Source organism: Callorhinchus milii, unplaced genomic scaffold, assembly GCF_018977255.1.
Source record: "Callorhinchus milii isolate IMCB2004 unplaced genomic scaffold, IMCB_Cmil_1.0 Scaffold12, whole genome shotgun sequence".
Classification (NCBI taxonomy): domain Eukaryota; kingdom Metazoa; phylum Chordata; class Chondrichthyes; order Chimaeriformes; family Callorhinchidae; genus Callorhinchus; species Callorhinchus milii.
Window position 1 is genome coordinate 16,275,735 of NW_024704753.1, and position 23,414 is coordinate 16,299,148.

Sequence of the window (23,414 nt, forward strand, 5' to 3'; positions counted from 1 at the left end):
TTTTAATTCTTTCATGACTTCATCCTTGTAGAGATGACAGTGTAGCTTGCAGATGCATTTCTGATTTGGTTTGGCACCCTTTTCTGATGGCGGAACTTCATAAGATGTTCGTTTGATTGAGTGTCTGTCTCTGCATTATCTTCAGTTGTGTGAGATGCCCTTAAACACTGACACAAATTATAACAGTTTATGTTTTTTTCCTCACATCCCGACTTGGGCTTGTTATTGCTACAGGAATTTCTTTGGGCAGAGGGTAGTGAGAATGTGGAATTCACTCCCGGAATTTGAAACAGAAAGCATTGATTTATTTCAGAGAAAACTGCATGCATACGTGAGGAAGAAGAGAATAGAAGAGTAAGGGAGTGAGCATTAAGAAGGGTAGAACCCAAGTATAAATGGAATATTTGGGCCAAATGGCATGATTTTATGCTGTATGTAACTCCAAGTGAAGCCAATATAATTGTTCCCCACTTATAATTAATGATTTAGCTTGACTCACCTCTGAGTCGGAAGGCTGTGGGTTCAAGTCTCACGTTGGGACTTGAATTCATATTATCTAATCTGACATCCCAATGCAGTGCTGTGGGTATATTGCATTGTTGGAGGTGCCATCCTTCAGATGCAACATTAAACTGAGGTCCTACTTACCTGTTTTGAATAGGTGCTATGGATGTTAAAGACCCTACAGCACTGTTCAAAAAGAGGAGGTAATTTCTCCCAACGTCCTGGACAACAAGACCCCAAATTAAATCGCTCACTCCATGGCTGTTTGTGGGACGTTACTGTGTGTAATTGTGCTGCCACATTTGCCTACAAATACAGTCATTCCCCCTCATCCTCTCTATGACACCGACCAAAATCAGACATGATAACGCGCTTGATAACTGCAATTTATAGAGGTAAGCATCTCCTCTTCAGGTTTATGTTCTATATCCCTATTTATAAATTCTAGGAATTGCATTGTTCACAATTTGTCCGTCTGTCTTTCCACCTTTAAAGATTTATGCATAACATGTTTTTCATGTATTTACAGATTTTTTTTCAGTTTTAGCAAATAGGTTAATTTTGAGAGACTTTTTTGCAATTACTTTTAACCGTTACACTAACTGGAAAAAAAATCCCTTGCCAGCAGGGTATTGTTCAGTAAATCAATTTGTTTAAGTGCTGTCCATAAACCTCTGTAAGTGGACACCTGAAATATCTGCACATAATTGAATGTTGTTCCAGGACTCTCCATTCTCCTCCTTCCTGAGTGTCCATTCATTTGAATTATATTTAATCTTATGGTCATATAAAATGATTTACACTTTGCAGCTTCATTGTGAATGTCCGATAAAAATAAAAATCATCTCAGAATGAAAGACAAATTAGATTAGGATCTTATCTGGACACTGAGACAAACCGAGCCTCTGTTACCTGAATAAATCCGTTTGGATAACCTTCTGGACATGGCATTAAAGAATTTTGCATATTCTATTATGCCTAACCTTTGGTGTAAACTATAAAGCTGATGATAATAATCCTTACATCTGATATAGCACTTTCTCACATCATCGAGACATCCCGACCTGCTTCACAGGATATACCGGAAAGGGCATTGACTGTTTATTTTATGGGGGGAAAGCGTGAACAGTTGGAAGGGACTTTAACGTCTCATTCAAAAGACAGCATCTCTGACAATGCAACACACCACCAGCACTGCATTGGAAGTATTGGTTTGGACTTTGTGACTCCCATGTCCTGATGTGGGGCTTGAAACCACAACCTTCTGACTCAGAGGGGAGAGTGAAGCCACTGCTGGTCTGGGGGTAGGGAACCAGTTGACCGGCAAAGGATGGGTTTGTGAAGGCTGGTGCAGAGGATCTGGGTGACATCGTTTTGGATTGTCTGGGACTTGTAGGAAAGGAAATGTATAGTCTGTGGGTGACCAAGACCTGATGGCGGCTTTGCTTGTGTGGGGTGATGGGGATTGAGACATTGGTGGAACCAGGTGTTACTGCCGAGATAGAGGAAAGCAAACTTGGTCAGAGCTTGGATGAAAAGACTTAAAGGCGAGTTGGAGGTTAGGGTGGTTTGAACTGGACAAGCGACGGGAAAGCTTGACGGAGAGCAAAATCAATGGCAAGCTATGTGGTTTGGGCTCGTGAGGCTCCAGCAGTTACTGCAACAGCGTGCGCTCTGGGTTCCCCCCGAGCCTTGGCTCTTGCCAACCTGCGCCTAACACTGTCCAGAATTCGGGAAGCAGGATGGAGAGGTCCTCCGGCGGCGGGGGGGGGGGGGGGGGGGGGGGGGGGCGGCGAGAGAGAGAGAGTGCGCGTTCCATTCCATTCCAACAATCCATCTCCGAAAATTTCCACGTGTTTAGGTGGGATGCGTGGAAATCTCATTTGGGGTTCGGACAACTCTCCAGCAACGGTGATGGACGGGTTGAGCTCAGTGGCTTGAGCGCTCGCCTGGCAAGCGAGAGGACCCGGGTTCGATTCCCGGGGCAGGACGAAACGTTGGGCAAGTTTCCTTACTTCCACACGCGTGCGCGCGGGCGCGCACACACGCACGCACACACACTCGCGCGCGCTCGCCTCTGTTTACTCTGCGGTGAGTAGGAAAAAAATTGAAATCCGCAAATGAATGGGTCAATTGATTGAACCCGCGAGCGTTCGTGCGGGACAGCGCTGTGCGCGATCGGCTGCCGCGTTTCGCCCCCCATTGACTCGACGAGGGCGCGTTTGGAGGGTGGGGTCTCGAACCCGCGACGGGGGGGGGGGCGCTGTATCGAACGGCACGAGGCGACGAAGCGACACCTCGGCCGTCCCTGATCCCCACCTTGGCCCCGCCCACCCCACCCACCAGGCCCCGCCCACCCACCCTGGCCCCGCCTACCCACCCTGGCCCCGCCTATCCACTCTGCCCCCACCCATCCACCGACCCACCCACCTTGGCCCCGCCCACCCACCTCCGCCGCCCGCCCGCCCCCCCGTCACGTGACGGGGGAGAGAGAGAGAGAGAGACGGAGCGAGTGAGCGAGGGGGGAGGAGCCGTCTGTCTGACGGAGCGGAACGACTTCAGGAAATGACGCAGAGGAGCAGCTCCCTTGAGCGGAAGTTTAGATTGGTCTCCGGCTCGCGCGCGCTCTCTCTCTCTGTGTGTGTGTCCCAAACAGACAGACGGGCGCCTCTGAGAGGAACTGACTGACTGACGGACGGCCACTGGGCGGGAGGAGCGGAGGAGGAGGAGGAGGACCGCTTTCCCGAGCCGCACTGAAGGGCAATGGGGTTCTATCCAATCGCCACCTCGTAGCCTCGAGAGAGAGAGAGAGAGAGGGAGAGACACACACATTCCTCCCCCCCTCCACCCCTCACACCCCTCGGGCCTGCTGCCCTGTCCTCAGCCTCGGGCTCGGGTTCGGGTTCGTTTCGCAGGCCCGAGGCTTCGTGTAAACCAACCCCCCCCCCCCACCCCTCACCGTGAAGGAGGACGAGGAGGGTAGAGAGAGAGAGAGAGAGTGTGGGGGGGAGAGAGAGAGGGAGCGGAGGCTGGACTCTGGGGCGTCGAGTCGAGGCTCGGTTTTTGTGTGTGTGTGTGGGGGGGGTTTCGGAAGTTGCCCCCCCACACCCCTCCCCGGGCGAGAGAGAGAGAGAGAGAGAGAGAGAAAAAACCCGAAAGGGTCTCGTCGGTCGTCGAGGGTCACAGGAGCGAACTGGGTTTTTTTTTGGCGGTGGCGGCGTTTGAAAGCTCTTCAGGTAACGTGAGCTGTAGTGTGTGTGTGTGAGGGGGAGGGGGGGGGGGGCGCTCATCACCTGCTCCCCACCCCTCCGTGTAAACTGGTGTTTATAGAGAGAGAGAGAGTCAGAAAAACACTGACCCGCACTGTTCACGAACGCACATCAAACACGTATTTGTGTTTTTTGTTACCGTATTTTGTTTCCAAGAGGGATTCTTCCTGTAAAATTCTGTTTCACCCCCCGCCCCCCTCTCTCTCTCTCTCTCTCTCTCCTCCCTCTATATGTGTGTGTATATATATATATATATATAAAGGAGAAGGAAGAAGAAGAGAGAGAAATTCAGATGCCACTACACCATGACAGGCGGACCTTAATCACTCGGGTTTCCGATGACCCTGTGAACCCTGCAATGAGATTAGTCCTCTTGGAACCAATCCGAGTTCTCAGCATTGACATTGTAAACAAAAGTCTATAAAGGGAGGGAGGGGCGGGGAGGGGAGGGGAGGGGAGCTTCGCGCAGTAGTTCAGGATTTATCCTTCCTTTCCCGACTTGGATGCGAGCTGCGGAATCGACGTGAAGCGGATCTGGAGCGATCCTCAAACCGGTTGGGATGTCATGCCGGGGTTACGGAGTCTTGAGTCAGATCGTTTTCGGTGACATCTTGTCTGTTTGTCAAACTAATCTTTAAGTGGGGGATCAGCACTCTGATAAGACCGGCGTTACTACTTGTCCATCCATCACTTTGTAAGAAACTGAACCCGTCTGCGGTTGGAGGATGCTGTCTGTTGTAGACTTTCTTGGACCGCTGTGAGAGTATTGATTGAAGAAGAGGATGGCATTTAATTTACTTAAATTTCACTTGTTTCCCACTCTTGACAGCATGACTGAGACGAGGTATTTCCCAGACTCTGTCACTGTCAACTGCTCCAAGACATTATCCTATGTGATGGGTGCTATATAAGTGCAAGTTTTTGCTGTAGTTGGTACTTATAAATCCTGTATACTGCATCCACCACTTTCCTGTATGTGAAGTTGGGAAATTGTATGAATGTGAGATTATCACTGCAATGACCAATAACTTTGGTTTACTGTGTTTATGCAGGTTGTTTTACCTTTGTCATTTCTATGCAGTTGATGATAACTATGTCACAATGTTTTTTGGGTGGTGGGGGGAGGGGATGCTAGCCTCTCAAGGCTGCACCTGAGCACCGAATACAGATAAAAGTAGTTGGTTCTGAATTAAAATACATCCATACATTTGATAAGTCACCACCTGGAGGACTTCTGAAACAGGTTATACGGTTACGTGTAGTGACTGTATTTTATAGGAAAATGTGCTACCAACAGAAGCAAGCTGACACTTACCCCGAATATCTACTCTACTGTTTTCCTATGAGAGCATCAAAGCATTTTAAAAATTATTCCAATGTCCTACTCTCTCAGTTGCTCTTTCTTGTTAGCCATCCAAGCTGTGGATTTTCCTTTATGCAAATAAATATTTCCTGGTGTCTGTCCTTAAATTGCCCTTCAGAGCACTTATTCTGTCATCGTTTGCCTTGACATTTCTGAAAATGTTGTGCTGGTGGAAATGCTGCAGTGTCGGAAGTGCATCCCTTTGGATGAGCCATTGAACCAAGTTCTGGTCTGCCTTTTCAGGTGGATGTTAAAGATCCAATGGCACTATTTGAAAAGAGAAGGGAGTTTCTCCGAGGGTCCTGACCAACAATCCCCCAGATAAAATTGGACATTCACATCATAGTAATAATAAATAATACTATCATTTAATATAGTGACTTATGTTGCGGAGACTTTTCAAAGCCTTGCACAGGATACACTGTAAAGTGTGTATTTTGTGGGTGACACGTTGCAGCCAGTTGCGTAACAGAAATGACCCATTAAACAGTTATGCCTGTTTGTGGGACATTGCTGTGTGCAAATTGCCTGTCGCATTTGTCTACAAAGTACAGTTACTACACTTTACAGGAAATTTTGAAGTGCTTTGAGGCATATTCCTGATACTCAAGTGCTCTGGGAGACTACCCAGGGTGAGGGCGCTATATAAATGCAAGTTGTTCCTGTTATCAAATGAAAGTGTTGTTATTTTCAGCACAGGAAACCATTCAGTCGATCTTGTCTGTCCTAATATTTCTATCATGTTATTTCACTCATAACTCTTCTTACCCTCAAGCTCTTAATATTTTTACTTCTGAGGTGCTTATTAAATTCTCTTTTGAATGATTCTATTGACGCAGCATCAATGGAGTCTTGCAAAGGATTTCCCATGCGAACAACCTTGTGGGTGAAGAAATTCTGCTAACATTTCCCATGATTCTTATATTAAGTATCCCCTCTCAGTCTCACTTTTTTCAATGGAAACGCCCTAATTTAGCTGGTCTCTTTCTACATATACATTAATGTATAATGTTTCATTCAAAGAGACTCTGCACTGAGCTTTTTTGTGATGTTCATCCCATCCTGCAGTGGGACGCTGTCCATCCTTACCACTGTTTAGTTTCTTTTACCTCACCCCTCTCAACAGCAGGGACCAACTTTGTTGCTCTCATTTGAAATGAAAGCCTCAATGGCCTTGTTATGCCATGCTAACCATAACTGCATGTTGTATTCTAGGTGTGCTCTAATAAGCACTATACAGTTACAGCATTACTCATGGTGATCTGAACTGAACAGGTTTGGCAATGCAACCTGGCATGCTGCTCGCTAGGATTGTAGATCATTAAAATCTAGTTTGCAGGTGCAGAAATCAGTAAATAGGGCAGATAGGATTCTCTCCTTTATTACAGGAGGTCTGGAATATAAAATCAAGAGGAACTACTCCAGTTACATTGATTGCTGTGTTTAGTTTTGGACACCCAATCTTAGAAAGGAAATAACCAGCCTTGGAAGATGTTCTGCGACGGGTTCACTAGATTAACACCTGGTTTGACGGGGATTAGCTATGATGAGATGATGGATGGATTGAGATTTTATTTCTTTAGAGCAGAGCAGGTTAAGAGGTGGTTTGACAAAGATATTTAAAATAAGGAAAGAGTTGATGGGTTAGATGGTGCATGATGCTTCCCTTTTGGTAGAAGGATCTTTTATAAGAGTGGGTGGGAGGAAAAGCTTTTAAATCAGAACCAAGACAGTCAGACTGATGTCACAGAGTATTAGCTCTATCCAGAAAGCTGTAGAAGCAGAATCGTTAGGAATGTTTAATGATGGACAGATTCTTGGGTCGTAGAGAACAGTAAAAGTAAAGCTTTGGGATTCAAAGGTTGATGGGCTGACTGGCCACTTTATCTATTCCTTTTTTTCCTGTCTGTTTGTCGGACGTTGATATCAGTGTTTTTTTCCTCATGTTTTTGGTTTGAATTACTTTCCTTTTTTGCCTGTTCTGTTTCCCCTCGATCTAAACTACAAGCTTTCACATCTCCTGTTTATGACCAGAACTCGGTTTATTTTTATATATCAAAGCATTCCCTCTTCCCCAATCCAATCTTGTTTAAATGAATCCCAATTACTTCAGTTATATTTCTGTGCCAGCATCTTATCACCCCATCTGGACTAGTCTGTGCCGACTACTTGAAAAGTGTCCCCAGTTAAGTGCAGATTCAGTTTTCTCCTCCACATCCAGTTGCATTTATTTGTTCAGGTTTCCAGTAAACCAACTCCATGTTGTGCACTGCCAATAGCAAACATTTGTTACAGATTTACGGTAAGAAAATAATTAAATATCAGTACTGGAAAATCCGATTTGATCTACCAAACCTTCAGGGAAGCAGATGCAGAAGCCAAAGGAGGGGGACAGCTGCCCTCTTGGCTAGGCCAGTGCAGTGTTATGAGAGGGGGGAGAAATAACTAATCTTTCACCTGAAATAGCAGATCAACTGTTGCTGTACCTGAAATAAAATTGTTCCATATGATGTACTGCACTCCTACTTTCCTCCTTATGTTCTGATTTGCTATTCGTAGGTGATGTCTTCAACAGTCCTCACTTGTGACATCAAAACGCCCAATTGTTCTGTTATTGTTCTGAGCTGGACTTCACTTGACCAGTATACAAAAATACATTGCAACTCCCAGCTTATCTTTTCTTAAAATTCCCCTTGGAAGTTGTATAGCTGTTTGAGAATTGAAGTATTGAATGATGTGGCAGACAGGGAGTTTCCTATCAAAACCACTTAGATGTCTTTGCAATTGTCATGTTGATCATCTCGTAATTCATAACGCTGCTCCCCAATCCTCCATTACTCCCGCACTTACCGGCTGCAATGAATTGCGGGAGATGACGTCCTGGCTCTTCAAACCATGCAGATTTAACATCAGGCTGCATTGAATCGCAGGAAACGTAGCCTTGATCTGTTGTCAAATGCACAGAAAAACTTAAATTCCCACAATTCAATGTGATTCCAATGCTTGCCAGTAAATGTACATTCAGCGACAGGTCAAGATGCATTGAATCACAGGAAACATAGTCTTGACTGGTCACCGCACGCGCACTTACCAGCTGAAGTGCCAAATTACTGCGTTCTCACTTTACTTAACACTTGAATTGCGCATGTGCAGTGTAGATTATTGATGAAATCGGATTTTGTATGTTTGTACGTCTGCCTGTGACTCAAACTATGCGAAAATCATATTAAATGTTATGGCCCTGATTGATACGACTTCTGTGAGGTTTTGCTGGATAATCTGGACTTCTTTCCGACGTGAAGGGCGTGATACGGGTGTTTAAACTGGCACCATTGTATGGTAGATTCTAGAACCAATTCAAACCAGTTCTGCTGCATTGTTGAACTGTTGTGACGATGTAAACAGAAGGCAATCGTACATATTAGGTTTTTAAATCAAAATGAGCAGTGTGAAGTTTGTTCATCTCCAGAGAGGTAGATTGAGCAGCAAAGAGCATCCTGGAGCCATAGTGGTTTGTTAACTACAGTCACTACGTTTAAAATACTAGTGTGACCGGGTGAGCTAAAGGCTAGTAAAATGGTGTTTCCACAGTGGTGTACTGCTGGTGGAAGGAAAACATCTCCTGTATGAACCATCAAACATTTAAACAACTGTTATTTGTAGGTACCTAAAGTTTCCTAGTTATTGATTGAACTGAATGTTAGAGGTTAATTATATGCTTTCTCAGCATATCATTGTTTAGAGCATCTGACCAGAAGCATTATGCTGCCCTGCAATGTCTTTCAGTCCGAGGAACTCTATTTTTTGTGATCGCATTTGTTTCTCATCTATTAATTGTGAAGAAAATACTGTCGATGGTTTTGATGTGTATTTCTATGTAGAATATTACTTTGGAATTAATTTACAAGGCTGTAGTTCTCAGATTGAGATGGTGCCACCTGATCCCACAGATTGACTAGACTTTAATGCTTCCAAGTATTTGCTGCTTTGTACAATAGGGGAGGAGCGGTTACCGTTGAGACACAGTCAGAACATGCATTCAGTCTTTAACAAAGCTTCTCTCAATTTCTCTTTCCATTGGATTTCTTTTGTTTCTTAACCCTGCTCAAAGTTGTATAACCTTGCACAAATTCTGACTTGCCAGCTCAATAACGTAAACTTGATTTTTATTGCAGTCTGACTCTTCATCATCTTCAGGCCAGTCATTCGTCCTAGAGTTGTTCATCCATTTAGAGTCGCCAAAATAGCTGGGCCAGGCAAAAAACGACGAAACCCTGAGCCAGACCCGATCAGTGACACTAACAAACCTCCTGTGTCAGCCAAGTGGCTGAAAATGGCCAACGTGACTGAAAGTGGCAGGAGGAGATTGGGACGCAATCAGGAGGAGGCTACAAGCAAAAAGAAGCTGAAGGACAAAGTCAACCAGGAAAATAAGGAAGGGAAGAATGCCGTCAGCAGTGAACCAAAGAAAGGTACTGCAGTGTATTGGGAAAGAGTTTATTTTGTTTTGAAATTTTGCCTGTAAATTATACAGTCGATTCACTTTACAGTATATTCTGTGAAAGTCTTTGAGATATCTCAACAATGTTAAGGCGCTATATCAAATGCAAGTCTCATTATTATAAATTGAGTCAATATTTCTGTCCTTCAAAATATTTATGATAGTTAGCCCATTAAATCTACAGAAGCTATTTTATCTAATTCCATGCCTTTTTTATATCAGTCCCGATGCCTGTTTAGGTAGACACTAATGATCCTATGGCACTGCGCAGTTGTAAATGCAACTGATTGAAAATAATATCGAAAACAGCACAACTGTTCGAAGCACAGTTGCTCAACACACAGTTTAAGGTGTACCATTGTGTTCCTTTCTGCAGACCTGTTCAGTGAGTGGAAGCAGAATGCAGATGAAGTTATTGTAAAGCTGAAGCTGGGAGAGGGAGCCGTGAAAGTCGATGACATTGATGCAGCTTTCACAGACACCGATTGCGTGGTTACACTTCCAGGTGAGAGAAGAGCGACAACTCAGAACCAAACAAAAGATATCTTGTTCGGTCCAGACTGAAGTATCCTCCTTTGTGTTCGTCAATAATCACTGAATGTGAACTTTGGTGCACTGCCTCAGGCTGAGGTGCAATTCCCTGGGCGCTGGCTGACGCCCCTCCAATATCTCAACTAATAATGCCCAGAGAGTGAGTATTGGCAAGCTGTTTGACGCCGGCCTGAGTGCATTTTGCAACTGGGCACACCTAATCATGATCAGCAACTTGCCTTTTTTTTGGTTCTTTCTGACCCCCCCCATCCCAATCTAAAACATAGATGCCAATTGTGGCAGAGATTAGCTAATTTAGCACAGATCAAAGATTAACTTGGTACCTGCCTAATCTGTTATGGCTGTATTATATTAGCTAGCTTTACTTAGTTGAAGCTGAATTGGTTGGCACCCTTGAAGTGAAACACAGTCACTGATATCATTCCCTTATTTACATTGGTCTCTTAAACTTCCTGAATATGTGATCTACACCGCTTTCTTTGTTTGTATTCAGATGGACGCCAGTGGAGTTGCCAGTTCCACGAAGAAATTGAAAGCTCGTGCAGTAAAGTGCAGTATAAAGAGAAGGGAAATATTCTCCAGCTCCTCGTGCAAAAGAAGATCCCTTTACATACGTGGCCTTCCCTCTGGGTACGATAACACAATTTATGTCAGATCATGAGTCGATCTAATAGCCAAAGTATATATCTATCATGTTCCTTTTGAAGCTGTTCAGTGTAGGTAACCTATAAGAAAAGTATGCTTTATGGTATGGTTTAATTGTAGAATCAACCAAGGTCCTAAACACAATGCATGCATTCCTGCGGATGGAGAGATCTGACCATAAGGATTCCTGGCAATAAGCTCATGATTCAGTAATTGACATGTACTTGTCAATTATTGTTAGCATGAAACTCGTACAAAATGGGAGAAATTGAGGGAGTTCTTATACCTCGGGGAATGTTTCTAAGAACAGTCTTTTTTTTACAGTAGAGTTTGTGTTCATCGCGTCACAGCTCAAAAGGTTAGCCTGAAAGTGTGAGTCTGAAAGTAAAAATCTGTCTGGGTAGGAATCTCTTATCACCTTGAACCTAAAATAAATAGGAAGTCAATCACTTGGTTTACTGGTTGTGTGATTGAAGCTTTACAAGTTGTTTGCATTCTATTTAGCTAGTTATTATTGCGCCCGAGTGTCTCTCCTTTCCATGCTTCTCATTGTGGTTAAATCACTTTGACAGAAAAAGGGCAAGGAGCAGCCCATTGTGGCTCAGCCGAAGGAGAATGGGAAAGAGAAGATTTCTAGGACTGAGAATATCATGGAAGAAGGAAGATCCCTGAGATTGTCTGACAGTAATGACAAGAAAAAAACGAAGGCTGACCGGGGAGTTAAACGTGCAATAAACCTAAAGACTCCGGAAAAAAACGACTGTTTGCCTGAACCTGGTGTGAAACGCACCATCTTATACAAGGCTCCAGAAGAACCTCGACTTGTACCCGAGACGGTGGCAGAACAAAAGATTGTCGATGAGCCCAACAAAGAGACAGACATCGCCTCTCAGGAGCGGGGCGCAAAATGTGCAGCTCCTGGAAAAAGTGCAGAGACTGAAAGTAGTGCCAATAATCCAGATGAAAGGTTAGCCGCTGGTGCTTTTGAAAGCAAAGGAAAAAGAGATGGCAGAGGCCCTCAGGGAGACGGACACATGGCAGAGAAGAGGAATGGGACTGGACAAAGCTCCTCGGAGAGAGCTGAGGTAATCTTGATCAGGAGCGCTTTGAACACATTACGTTTCAAGTCTCATGATTCAAATACGCTTGTTTTTGAGAATATTTTTTTAAAAAAAAAGTAACCTTCCTTGCAGGGCTATGGGGTAAGAGCAGGGAGTGGGACTAGTTGGTAACTCATTCAAGGAGGCGGCACAGCCACTATGGGCTGAATGGCCTTCTTCTGCGCTGTACAGTGAGGGTTGTGATTTGCTGAAAACAAGCGAAACTTTAATCTGTTGTTACATTGCACATAGTGGAACAAATCAGTGGAAATCTCACGATGCAAATGCACGAAAGTCATAAGATCCAAATGCACTAAATCTTATTTTCAAATCCAGTCTCAGATGCTGGTCATTTTAGACCTGATCGTTTGATATTATGACTGAGTGTACCCTTCATTTTGAGTTTCTAACTTTTTTTCTAAAGTTCTTGTTTTAATTTGCTTTAACCTGAAAGAGCTGGCAGGCTCATGTACTCCTCTTTACGGGTTACAAAGTATAATACTTTCTGTACATGCCAGAAGGCGATCTCAGAAAAAGAGGAGCGAATTGTGATGAGTTCACAATTTGAGCTGAGCTACTCTGCCATGCTCCAATAATAATAATCCTTGCATTTGATATAGTGCCTTAACACGTCTTCAAGATGTCTCAAAGCGCTTCACAGAATATACTGTAAAGTGAATTGACTATACTTTGTGGATGAAATGCAGCAGCCAGTTATATCTTAATGTTCAATATTCTGTTGATCTTTGTACGTAATATTAAAAAAAATATTTAAATTTGGTCCATGCCTGCAGTCAATATTGTATCATCTGCTAACACAAATTGTTGTTGGTATGCTAATTATACTGAACGGATAACGCATACTGGCTCTCAGTTATTCACAATCCACTCTGAAAGTTAGTTTTTGTACTAAATCATTTTGGGGCTAGCTTGCCTATACCCACTGTGAATTATACCCCAGTTCTGAGAGGAGAATTTGATTCTGAATAAGATCTGTCTTAATTGTGAATGGATTGATTTCAACATAGAGTGAATTGTTGTTTGCCTCTAATTTAATCTATATGCTCTTTGAAAAAGATTGAAGTTACCGAGAAAGAGAGACCCTTTCTTGAAAGCCAGGCTCATGATGTACCACTGACTCAGCTACCCAGCGAAGACGTTTGTGAGACAACATCAGGCAATGTTAGTGTTGCTGTGGAGCAGGTAGTGGATGAAATGACAGCAGAAACGCAGGCTGATGGTTCTGTCAGAGAGATGCTGGGATGCACTGAAAATGCAGTGGAGAAGCCTTTGACGAAGGACGATGTTCAGGGTTCAGTCAGAGAGGAAATTGATCAAGCAGCAGGAGAACAACTCTTAATGGAGGCACTTGCTCAAGATGCTGAAGCAATAATTGACCCACTAACTGATGTGGAAAAAACTGACCAGCCAAAGGAGGTGGCGTCAGAGGAAAATGCTGAAGGTATGAGCAGAACACACACAGAATATACATGTGCAATCTGCAGTGAAAGCCACAGTTAAAATGCTTTACATCATAATCACCATTTCCAAAAGCAATTATATTTAATTGACATTTAAAAATTGTGAGCTGTACTAGCTTTAAGCTTGATGCATTTAAAACAAGTGTTACATGAATAAGTAAATGGGCATAATTTAAGCCAACATTGTGCCTCATAACAGTAACTCCAAAGGTGAACTCTGTTTAAACAAGAACTTAATCTTACCTTTCGCCTTACAATTCCAATATCCCCCTCCTTCCTCTCTGGTATTTGTATCCTTGGCATAGAAGAAATCTTTCGGAAGCCAAGTTAAAGACAGTAACCCTCTGCTAACTGATAGTCGCAGACTCGAAGGCTGGGTTTTCATAGCGTATAGACTTAGCTCAAAGTGCCAGATCTTCAATGTCAAAGAAATGTCAGCCAAAGTTCTTCAGTTGGGATGTGTCAGACCCTCATAGCATTCCATCATTGGTACCAGAAACTTTTCCGAGGTTACAGCTTTCTCTTAACAGTTACCAAATAGGGGGCTTCAAGGATGTTAGTCTGATGAATTCAGTCCACGGTAAGGGGGAGTTTCTGGAAACTCCTGGAAGCTGGAGTGTGTGCAGGATGTAGTGTGTTTTCCTCTTTGGGAGAATCTTTTCGAGAGCTCTTCAATTGGAAATCTTTTTCCATTGGTACGAGCTAGGGCAGAAGGTGGTCTGTATTGTGCTCTTTGTACAGATCAGGTAGAACCATGGGTTTATTTAGACCCATCCCTGTAACAGGAAGCAGTCACAATGCTAATTAAGTATGTGTTGGATGTGAAATTGTATTACCAATAATTGTTTTAATGTTTTTAAAAAGCTCCAGAGCATTATGTAAATCTTAGCTTCGTGAAGTACGACTCTTATGAAAAGGGCACGGATTCCATGGTGGTACACGTGTATGTGAAAGAGATTTGCAAATCTACATCCAAGGTGCTGTTCAGAGAACAGGACTTCACTCTCATTTTTCAAACCAGGTGAGTGCTCATGTCTCTATTTACGTGGTATTACAAGATGGTGAAAAATCTATCCAAGGGGTGAGGCGGAGGGATTGAAGGATAAAGTTCCAGAGGGTGGGGGCAGGGATGCTGAATGCCCGACCGCCAATGGTGGGGCAGGAATTGTAAGGGATCTGAAGCAGGCCGGTATGTGAATGGCTGATATGGGGTTAGGAGGTCGGAGAGGTAAGGGGTAGCAAGACCGTGGAGGGTGATGGTCTGAAAAACCATCAAGGTACAGACTCCAACCAAGTGCCAGAACTGGTGTGGTTTTGAGCCATACGCTTCAGCTCAAGTGGCCTCCAATGGCATAACCCATTAAGTCAGTGCTCATGCTGAGCTTTTAACCTTTAATTGGATGATGGTGGACTTCATCAAATGACTGTAAAACTCTTGTTTTAAAGGCACAATGTTTTTCTGCGGTTACATCCTGGTTGTGGACCAAACACAATCTTCAAATGGCAGGTTAAAGTCCGGTAAGAACTATTTTTTAAAATTGTTTTCAATGTTCACTTTTGTGTTAACATTTTAGGGTTGTACCTTTTCTCCTCCCCCTTTCTCTCCCTTTCCCATTCCTCTGGTTTAATTACCTGTTTTCTGATTAGAAGTCATAAGAGCGTTCATATAAGTGCTTGCTGATTAGTAAGATTTTAGTACTAATTTGGAAACTAGCATTATAACCATTAAGAAAATGTTGGTACGTAAGAGAGGGAGAGAATCTATATATAAGTCTGACCATGTTATAATATGGTGGTTTAGCTCCATAGAATCATACCTTGTATTATAAATATGAACACTGTTCAATACTTCTGGGTCATCGGGTCACTGCTGAAGCAATTTCTTGCATGCATGGGAACAGGCAACAACTCTCACAAGCGTTTCAGGCTGTGGATAAAACACCACTAGGTAGGAGCATGCCTTCTCTGGTTTACAGACTATAAACCAATCTGCATTATATACTGGGTATTAATTTTTATGTATAATTCAAATCTTAGCAAATTACCAATTGATTCCAACTTGCTACTGACTGGTACATAATGCCAGACATTCTACTTGTTGAAATTTCTATTCTGTTCAACTCACCTATACATCTTCCACTGTGTTGCATAAATAAATCAAATAGCTTCCTTTCTTACTGCACTCAACTCGAAACTTCCACCAAAATTTATTTGTTTTACTTCTCGGGGCAACATTATTTATTTCCCCAGATATTTTGGCTGATGTTGACAGACTTGACTTAATATACAGCTCATAATCCTTGCATTTGATATAGTGCCTTATCATGTCTTTGAGACATCTCAAAGCATAAATAAATCAAATATCTTGTCTAGTAAGGTCAACTTAGAAATAAAACCTGGTATTTGAGAAAGTAACATTATTACTGTATGAAATGTGGGTTCTAAATGTGTATTTTTCACCTTTTACGAGAAGGAAGAGAAAGAAAAAATGCTCTGAAAATCTCTACTGTACTCATGTTTTCATTTGTGTTTTTTTTCCCCAGAAACCTCCTAAACCCAGAGCAGTGCATGTACACTTTCACGGCCTCTCGCATAGACATCTGCTTGAAGAAGAGACAGAACCAGCGCTGGGGTGGACTTGAGGCTTTAGCAGCACAAGGTCTATAGAATACTGTCTTGATACTGTGTGATTGAGCTGAAACCCGGCTTCTCTTTGTTTAGTCTTCTGATTCAGTTACTGCTGCCAGCAATAGGGAATATTGTATGTTAATTTATTGTTGTGTGTGTGTGTGTCAAGCTTTAAATAAGCAGTTTCACTCTGCTGCTCAATTGATGCACATGTTTACAGGGAGGCTAATGGGATTTCTTTTTAACGCTAGCTTGGCATTGCATTGACATAAGCCTGTCGGGGTCCAAATAAATAGAGTCGTGAAGGGTAGGGTGCACGTTCGATTTTCTCCAGCTCACAGAGTTGCAGCCACAACAGTGCCTCCGCCGAGCAGAAGCGGGAAGGAGAGCGTGGCTAGGCGGATCTTATGTCTGCATCAAAATACGACTGATTGGTTGAAAGGTTCAGCTGTCCATATCAATCTCGAGTTGAAGGAATCCCAATTAAGTTACCTCAACGTTGATATCCCTCCTATTGATGAACTCAAGAAATCCCCAAGGAGAGGCTGAAGCATAGTATCGACGGTTAGTATAAGCCTGGTTTTGGGTGTGCTTTGACAGCGGGACCTTCTAAACACAAGCCCTTCCCTCCTCTGTTTAAGGTGCAGTGGGTGGCGCAAAGGTAGCTGTGCCCGCAGGCCCGCCCTCATTGGACAAAGCACAGCCGGGAAGCAGTCAGCACGCACTCCCTCCTAAGGAGGAGCCACGGCCAAGTGACAAGGAGAAAGTCCGCTCGGAGGAAGCCAGCCTCGACTCCGTAGCCGTCAGGTCAGGACCCGAGAGTGTACAGATCAAACAAGACGCGCTTTTGACATTGGTAAGTGATTTGCTTAAAAAGCTTTTTATTTTTAAACGTCTTCCCTGACCTCTTGAAAAGAGTCACTAAAAATGTTGGAATTTTGGATGTTTCTAAACATGTACAATAGACTAAGATGCCCATTGGTGTAATAATAGTAATAATCCTTGCATTTAATATAGCGCCTTATCACGTCTTCGAGACGTCTCAAAGCGCTTTACGGAACAAATTGTCAAGTGAATTGACTATATTTTGTGGACGAAATGAGGCAGACAATTGCACACAGCAGTAATATCCCAGAAGTGCACGTGTACGAAATTTATTTTGCAACCCTGTTTGTTTTTTAAGCCCAAACCAACCTGCATGGTGACTCCTATGACGCACAGCCTGGCCAGCGGTGAGCAGGCGGAGGAAGAGGAGGAGGAGAAGAAGGTGTGTCTGCCTGGGTTCACCGGGCTGGTCAATCTGGGGAACACCTGCTTCATGAACAGCGTTATTCAGTCCCTCTCAAACACCCGCGAGCTCCGCGACTACTTCCACGGTGAGTGCAACAGTTCTGTGAGGAGGAGAGGGCTGACTCTTGGAGCTTATCACAAGAGCTGCTTCATATGAAGAAGCACCTTCAGATCATGTGATTTTGTCCGTCTAGTAGCAGAACTCACTCTGCTGTCTCCCGATTGCAGCATCAGTCTGTACTTAAATGCGTCCCCGATCCTGGCCTTAACCACTGTTCCTGGTGAACAATTCCGGTCATGAATTACCTAATGTGAAAGAATCAGTGGTGTCAAATGTTGTGACAATACAGGTCATGTAAAGGAGCTGAGAAATGAATAGATTTTAGCCACTTAACTCCAGCAATCCGAGACACTATGAGTGAAAGGCATCATATTGCAAGTTGTTGTTTTTAACTGCCTTAATCCTGATGGAAACAGCTGTTTTTTCTGGATAAAATAGTGGAGCTCAAGGCACTGGTGGCAAACGGTAATAATAATAATAATAATCCTTGCATTTGATATAGCGCTTTTCACGTCTTCTCGACTGTCAAGTGAATTGACCGTATATTTGTGTACGAAACGGTAATTACAATGGTAGGTATCCCAGAGACATGGCTGTGGCAGGATAACAGCAGCAACTGCAATTTACAAGGGTACAGATTATTCAGGAAAGAGAGTAGGGTTAGGAAAGGTGAAGGGTTTTCCATGCATGTGAGGGATGCATTAGAGGCTCGTGATTAAGCTAGCACAGTAGGATTAATCATGTATAAAATTCTCTGGTTAGATGTGCTCAACGAGAAACGGACATTTGGGGTTTTGATGCAGACCAGGAGGCCAAAATAGAGCAAGCTTATTGCTTGTAAATATAAATGCTTGTAAATGTAAGCACCTTTTTGTAAGGTGCATCATACAGCAAGTAAGAATAAGAGGGACATGTTGACTCCACAGATGACTTAGAATTTATCAAAAAGGGAAGAGATCGAAGGGTGTTAATTGACACCTCATCCCCATGTCAAAAACGCATGAGACAACAATAAACAAGGCAAACAGTCTGCTGGGCTCACTTTTGGACCTTCCTTTCCAAAGTCTGATCAAATGCTTGGAATGTTTTATATTTATTTTGGGAGTAAAGCTGTCGCTGTTGTTTTTGAACCCGTTTTCTTTGGCCCGTACAGGAAAGCGTAATAACAGCTCATTTTTTTTTAATGTTTGGTCAGATCGATCTTTTGAGACAGAAATAAACTACAACAACCCTCTAGGCACTGGTGGCCGGCTTGCCATCGGGTTTGCTGTGTTACTTCAGGCTCTGTGGAAGGGCACTCATCATGCCTACCAGCCATCCAAACTGAAGGTGAGTGAGCACCAGCCCAGAGGAATGGATAACTTCTCCGGATGACCATTTGTGTGTGTGTGTCACCAGAGTTGAAACTGCAGTTTTCTCTAGCAGGTTAAGGAATCCCTTTAGATTTCCCACTGACCTGTCGGAATTCCCACCTTGAAAAAAACACAGGAACTGAGTTCACATGAGTCCGGGGGGGGGGGGGGGGGGTGATGCGTTTCCAGTTCCTGGAAGAACACTTCATCCGTGTGGGGCAGATTCCTTAAGAAGAAATCCCACTGGGAAGGAATTCCCAGTGTGTCCGCCCCCGCTATTTGTTACTGGTTGCACGAGTATGTTTATATAAAAAAAACACTATAAACGGTTTTGTCCTGGTATAAAAGTCAGCTCGCCATAACTCGTTTGGTCACCGTGTTTCACACTAGGCTATTGTGGCGAGCAAGGCTAGCCAGTTCACTGGCTACGCGCAGCACGATGCACAGGAGTTCATGGCGTTTTTGTTGGACGGCCTCCATGAGGACCTCAACCGAATACAGAATAAACCTTACACAGAAACAGTGGATTCTGACGGACGTCTGGATGAGGTATAGTTGGTGCATGACCTAATAATAATAATTAATAACAATACAATACATTTGTATAGCGCCTTTCGCGTCAGGAGGACGTCCCAAGGTGCTAATAATAATATAATATATAGAAATACTTGCATTTGATTTAACACCTTACCACATCTTCAAGGCATCTCAAAGCACTTCACAGATTAAACTGTAAAGTGAATTGACTATGTTTTGTGGGCGAAAAAAAAGTCAATTGCTCATTATTAATTCTCTAACTGCGCACCTGTCTGAAATTGGTTTTCACATAGGTACCAAGGAACGGGCTTGTTGGGGTTCAGCTCTTTTCTGGAGAGTTATATTCTAACAGCATTAATGACACCATGTGCCTCCTGGTGGAGCTATTTCTAACAGTAGTAGAAGCAGCAGCAGGCTGGTGCTGTAACTACAAGGTTGAAGTTACTGTCTAAATCCCTGTGTTCTATTAATTTCCAACTGGTAACTTCAGAAATGCTCAAAAAAGGCATAGGCAAGTAAGTTCATGTGGGATGGTGTGTCATTGCCTAGAAAATACAGAGACACTGCACTTCACAGTAAAGTTCTGTGAAAGCTCTGAAATGTCCTCCCGGCAGGAAAGGCGTTATATCAAATGCAATTTTATTCTTATAATGTTACTTTAACCTCATGTTAATCCACAATAATGCACCTTGCCTGAGCTGTGCAATTTACATTGCTTCCAACAGCTCGTTTAGATGTTACTGGAGAAATTATTTTCAATGGCATGAACAAACATCTAAACTAACTTTATTCAGTGACTAAGAAATGGCGTGAAATATAGTGCCATGAAATCTTTTGAACAGTTGCGGTGTTTTGTTGGGGAATATCCGCTAGTTCAAGAGCAGTGTCACTGTGTCCCTCTTTGGTCGCAGTGCTTTAAGGTTTCACTGTGCGCAATTGGCTGCCGTGTTTCGTCCATAAATTACACAATCACTACACTTTACATTATATTCTGTGAAGCACTTTGAGCAGTTTCAGCGACGTGATAAGGCACTATATTCAATTGCAAGGATTATCTTTATTTATTATTATTAAGCTGTTCGCACTCTGACGTGCACATCTTCCCACAGGTGGTGGCAGAGGAAGCTTGGGATCGTCACAAAATGCGGAATGATTCTTTTATCGTGGATTTGTTCCAGGGTCAGTACAAATCCAAGCTGGTTTGTCCCGTGTGTTATAAGGTGAGAAACTATTGCTGCGTTTTTTCTATTGGGAAAGTTTAAATCTTCCCTCGGTGACTCGGGTAGGTTGGGAGTTGAGAGAGAGCTTATTTTTGTTATGAATTTTTCTTGTGTTGCACATCTCTTCGCAGTGATAGTTTCAAGTGCATAATATCTGAATATGCCTGGCGACAGATTCAATAATTGTTGCACTGATTGGAATAGAGTGAAGGCTTATTTCAACAGTAGTAAATAAGGCTTTGGGTCGGCCATCCTGACTGTATCCACTTGAGGAAGACGTGGCTCGGGCACAGTGGTGCTCCTGTCTAGTGTGCACCTAATGACTACTAAAGGGAAAACGTTACGTTGGTACAGAAGTTTGTGAAGAGCTTAACATCGTGACATTGACCGCTGGAAATTTGTTTTTCAGGTGTCTATTACGTTTGATCCTTTCCTGTACTTACCAGTTCCCCTGCCACAGAAACAGAAGGTGCTGACTGTGTATTTCTTTGCTAAAGAGCCTCATAAGAAGCCCGTCAAGGTGAGAGATACCGCGTTTTTTTTAAAATGGTTTGTTTTAACAGGCAGAGTACAGCACTTTCTTCTCTCCCTCGTTCCATCTCTCCATAGCAATTTTGTAGCGTTATTAAATAAGGTTTTACTGAAGCGTTTGTGTAATCCAGAGCTGGCACAACCTGGAGCAGAGTTAAGCGCTTTGGGTCTCTACCCTGCGTGAGGGGCACTACATAAATGCAATTTGTTGTTGTTTAGTTATTTGTTGTCTTCTGCGCTCAATGAAGAAGCCTTTTATCAAAGGTTAAAACACTGACTTGCTCAGTGCCCCATTTGTTAAAAGTCGCTGCCAGGAATCCCGTTTCTGATAGATATCTGATTGGATTCTGGGTGAGGCCAGGGTTGGGTTTGGCTGTGAGTCTGAGGCTGCCTAAGCTCACGTGTGAAAATTGGCTGCTTGGATGAGTTCCTGGAAAAGGCCGGGCACCATTGGAAGCTGTGTTTGCTGTTATCTTTCCAGTGATAAATAAGTATCGTCAAGACACACATTCATCAGGCCTAATGGTAAGATTGCTACTCAACAGCTGAAGAACCTAGACTGAAAAGCGATTTGATTCGTGGAAAGCCTTTTGGACTCTAAATAATATCTTAATAATAAACTCTTTTTTTTATTCAATTAGATCTTGGTGAGTGTGAGCAAGGAAAACTCGAACGCTTCTGATGTCCTTGACGCTATCTCCAGGAACCTGAAAGTGAAAGTTGAGACTTTGCGACTAACTGAGGTGAGTCACTCAGACTGCTCGAAGGTGCCTCTGAAATAAAAATTCAAGTGGATTGATGAAAATTCTTGGGCAAAGTCTAAAACTTTTTTTCAGTGAAATTTATAGATTTTTTTGTTTGTTTTTCTAAACATATTTGAAATTCTAACAGCAGGATCTAAAATGTGATATTTGCAATAGAAATCACAAAGGTAATTCCTGTGATGAATATCTTGCGTTAAACCCCAATGAAGTTATAACGAATATCATTAGTGAAAGTCTCCACTTTTGATTCCCAGTCTGTTTTGAGGTTTGGCTGATATAAATCTGGGTAGGTGTTGAGGTGTTAGATTTGGCCTCAGTGCTCCTGGCCTGGTGAGGGGGGATATCTGCCAGGATTCCTGATCTTGATAGCTTGTCAAGCATCTGGAACACTACCCTCCGTGAGGGGTGCTATATAAATGCGAGGTTTTGTCGACAGTGACTGTTGCTACATATCTGAATGTCCCATTGTGTGGGAGGTGCTCACTGTGCAGGTGCTTGTTTAACACTCTGTTATTGTTCACACTTTCACTTGAAGATTGGTCACTCGTTTCGCCCACAAAATACAGTCAATCCACTTTACATTCCATCCTGTGAATTGCTTTGAGATACCTCAACGATGTGATAAGGTGCAATGTTTCTTATTTAATATGACACAAATGGCTGATCAATGCTCAGGGACACGTATGCTTGAGAGCATCGGTCTAATAGGCAGACAAGCATAATAATTATTGTTATTATTATTAAGATAAAATAGCACTGCTGGTACTCATGAAGTGAGTCATACCCAGGTGAGTCACTACTTCAGGAGAGGAGCAGTGATGATAATTGCAGTCTTGTTATGTTGATATGCTGCAATGTTATGCATAGAGAGTGACAAATTGATGCTGGCTGGGTGCTGTCTCCTTTGATTCTTTCATCTGAAATGTCTTTTGCAGGTTGTAAGAAACCGATTCCATCGCATATTTGAACCATGCCAGTCCTTGGAAAATACGTCCCCGAGTGATACTCTTCTCTGCTTTGAAGTACTGACTAAAGAGCTGGCGAAGGAGCAGGTGGTTGAACTGCAAGTTCAACAGGTACATTTGTACTCTATATGGTGTCTATTACAGCAGTTGCACGTTTGCTAGTTTCCATCCCGACTATGTTTCTTAATGACTATATGGAGTCCTGTAGCTCAGTGATTAGAGCACTTGCCTCGCAACCGAGAAACCTGGATTTGATCCCTGTCAGGGCAAAAAATTGGGCAAGTTTTCTTACTCCACACGCCTCAGTTTACTTGGCAGTAGTAGGAACCCAGTTGGAGGATTGCATTTCCGGAAGTAATAATTCCTTCAAAAAAAAATTGATGATAATAAATTGGTCACTCAATCCACTTCTGTGCTCAATTGGCTGCCATGTTTTGCCCACAAAATATACAGTCAATTCACTTTAACAGTCGTTCTGTGAAGCGCTTTGAGACGTTTCGAATAAGTGATAAGGTGCTATGTTGAATGCAAAGATTATTATTTAATATCACACAAATAGCTGGTCAGTGCTGAGGAACACATAGTTTATAGTTTCTGTCTCATGCTGGGGTTACCATTTTCATATCGTCACCATGTCCAGTGCCTAATTTG

The 23,414-nt window shown here is 43.1% G+C and overlaps 1 protein-coding gene across 13 annotated transcripts in view; it reads left to right on the forward strand.

The window, feature by feature from the left end:
• The first annotated feature begins 3,606 nt into the window (after positions 1-3,606).
• usp19 (ubiquitin specific peptidase 19) overlaps positions 3,607-23,414 on the forward strand; it is a 45,543-nt gene continuing 25,735 nt past the window's right edge. For 10 of the 13 annotated variants that reach the window (XR_006085421.1, XM_042339517.1, XM_042339513.1 and 7 more), the window contains exons 1-17: positions 3,607-3,740; positions 9,312-9,608; positions 10,014-10,142; positions 10,683-10,819; positions 11,407-11,919; positions 13,012-13,396; positions 14,280-14,436; positions 14,862-14,933; positions 15,959-16,074; positions 16,685-16,899; positions 17,227-17,419; positions 18,590-18,723; positions 19,137-19,295; positions 20,393-20,503; positions 20,913-21,023; positions 21,676-21,777; positions 22,734-22,874. Coding sequence is in view for 12 of the 13 variants with exons in the window: in XM_042339517.1 (XP_042195451.1) it covers positions 9,470-9,608; positions 10,014-10,142; positions 10,683-10,819; positions 11,407-11,919; positions 13,012-13,396; positions 14,280-14,436; positions 14,862-14,933; positions 15,959-16,074; positions 16,685-16,899; positions 17,227-17,419; positions 18,590-18,723; positions 19,137-19,295; positions 20,393-20,503; positions 20,913-21,023; positions 21,676-21,777; positions 22,734-22,874 (2,814 nt within the window). In the remaining variant the exon portion in view is untranslated. The remainder of the gene's footprint in view (positions 3,741-9,311; positions 9,609-10,013; positions 10,143-10,682; positions 10,820-11,406; positions 11,920-13,011; positions 13,397-14,279; positions 14,437-14,861; positions 14,934-15,958; positions 16,075-16,684; positions 16,900-17,226; positions 17,420-18,589; positions 18,724-19,136; positions 19,296-20,392; positions 20,504-20,912; positions 21,024-21,675; positions 21,778-22,733; positions 22,875-23,414) is intronic. The other 3 variants (XM_042339509.1, XM_042339518.1, XM_042339519.1) reach the window with 1 other exon arrangement.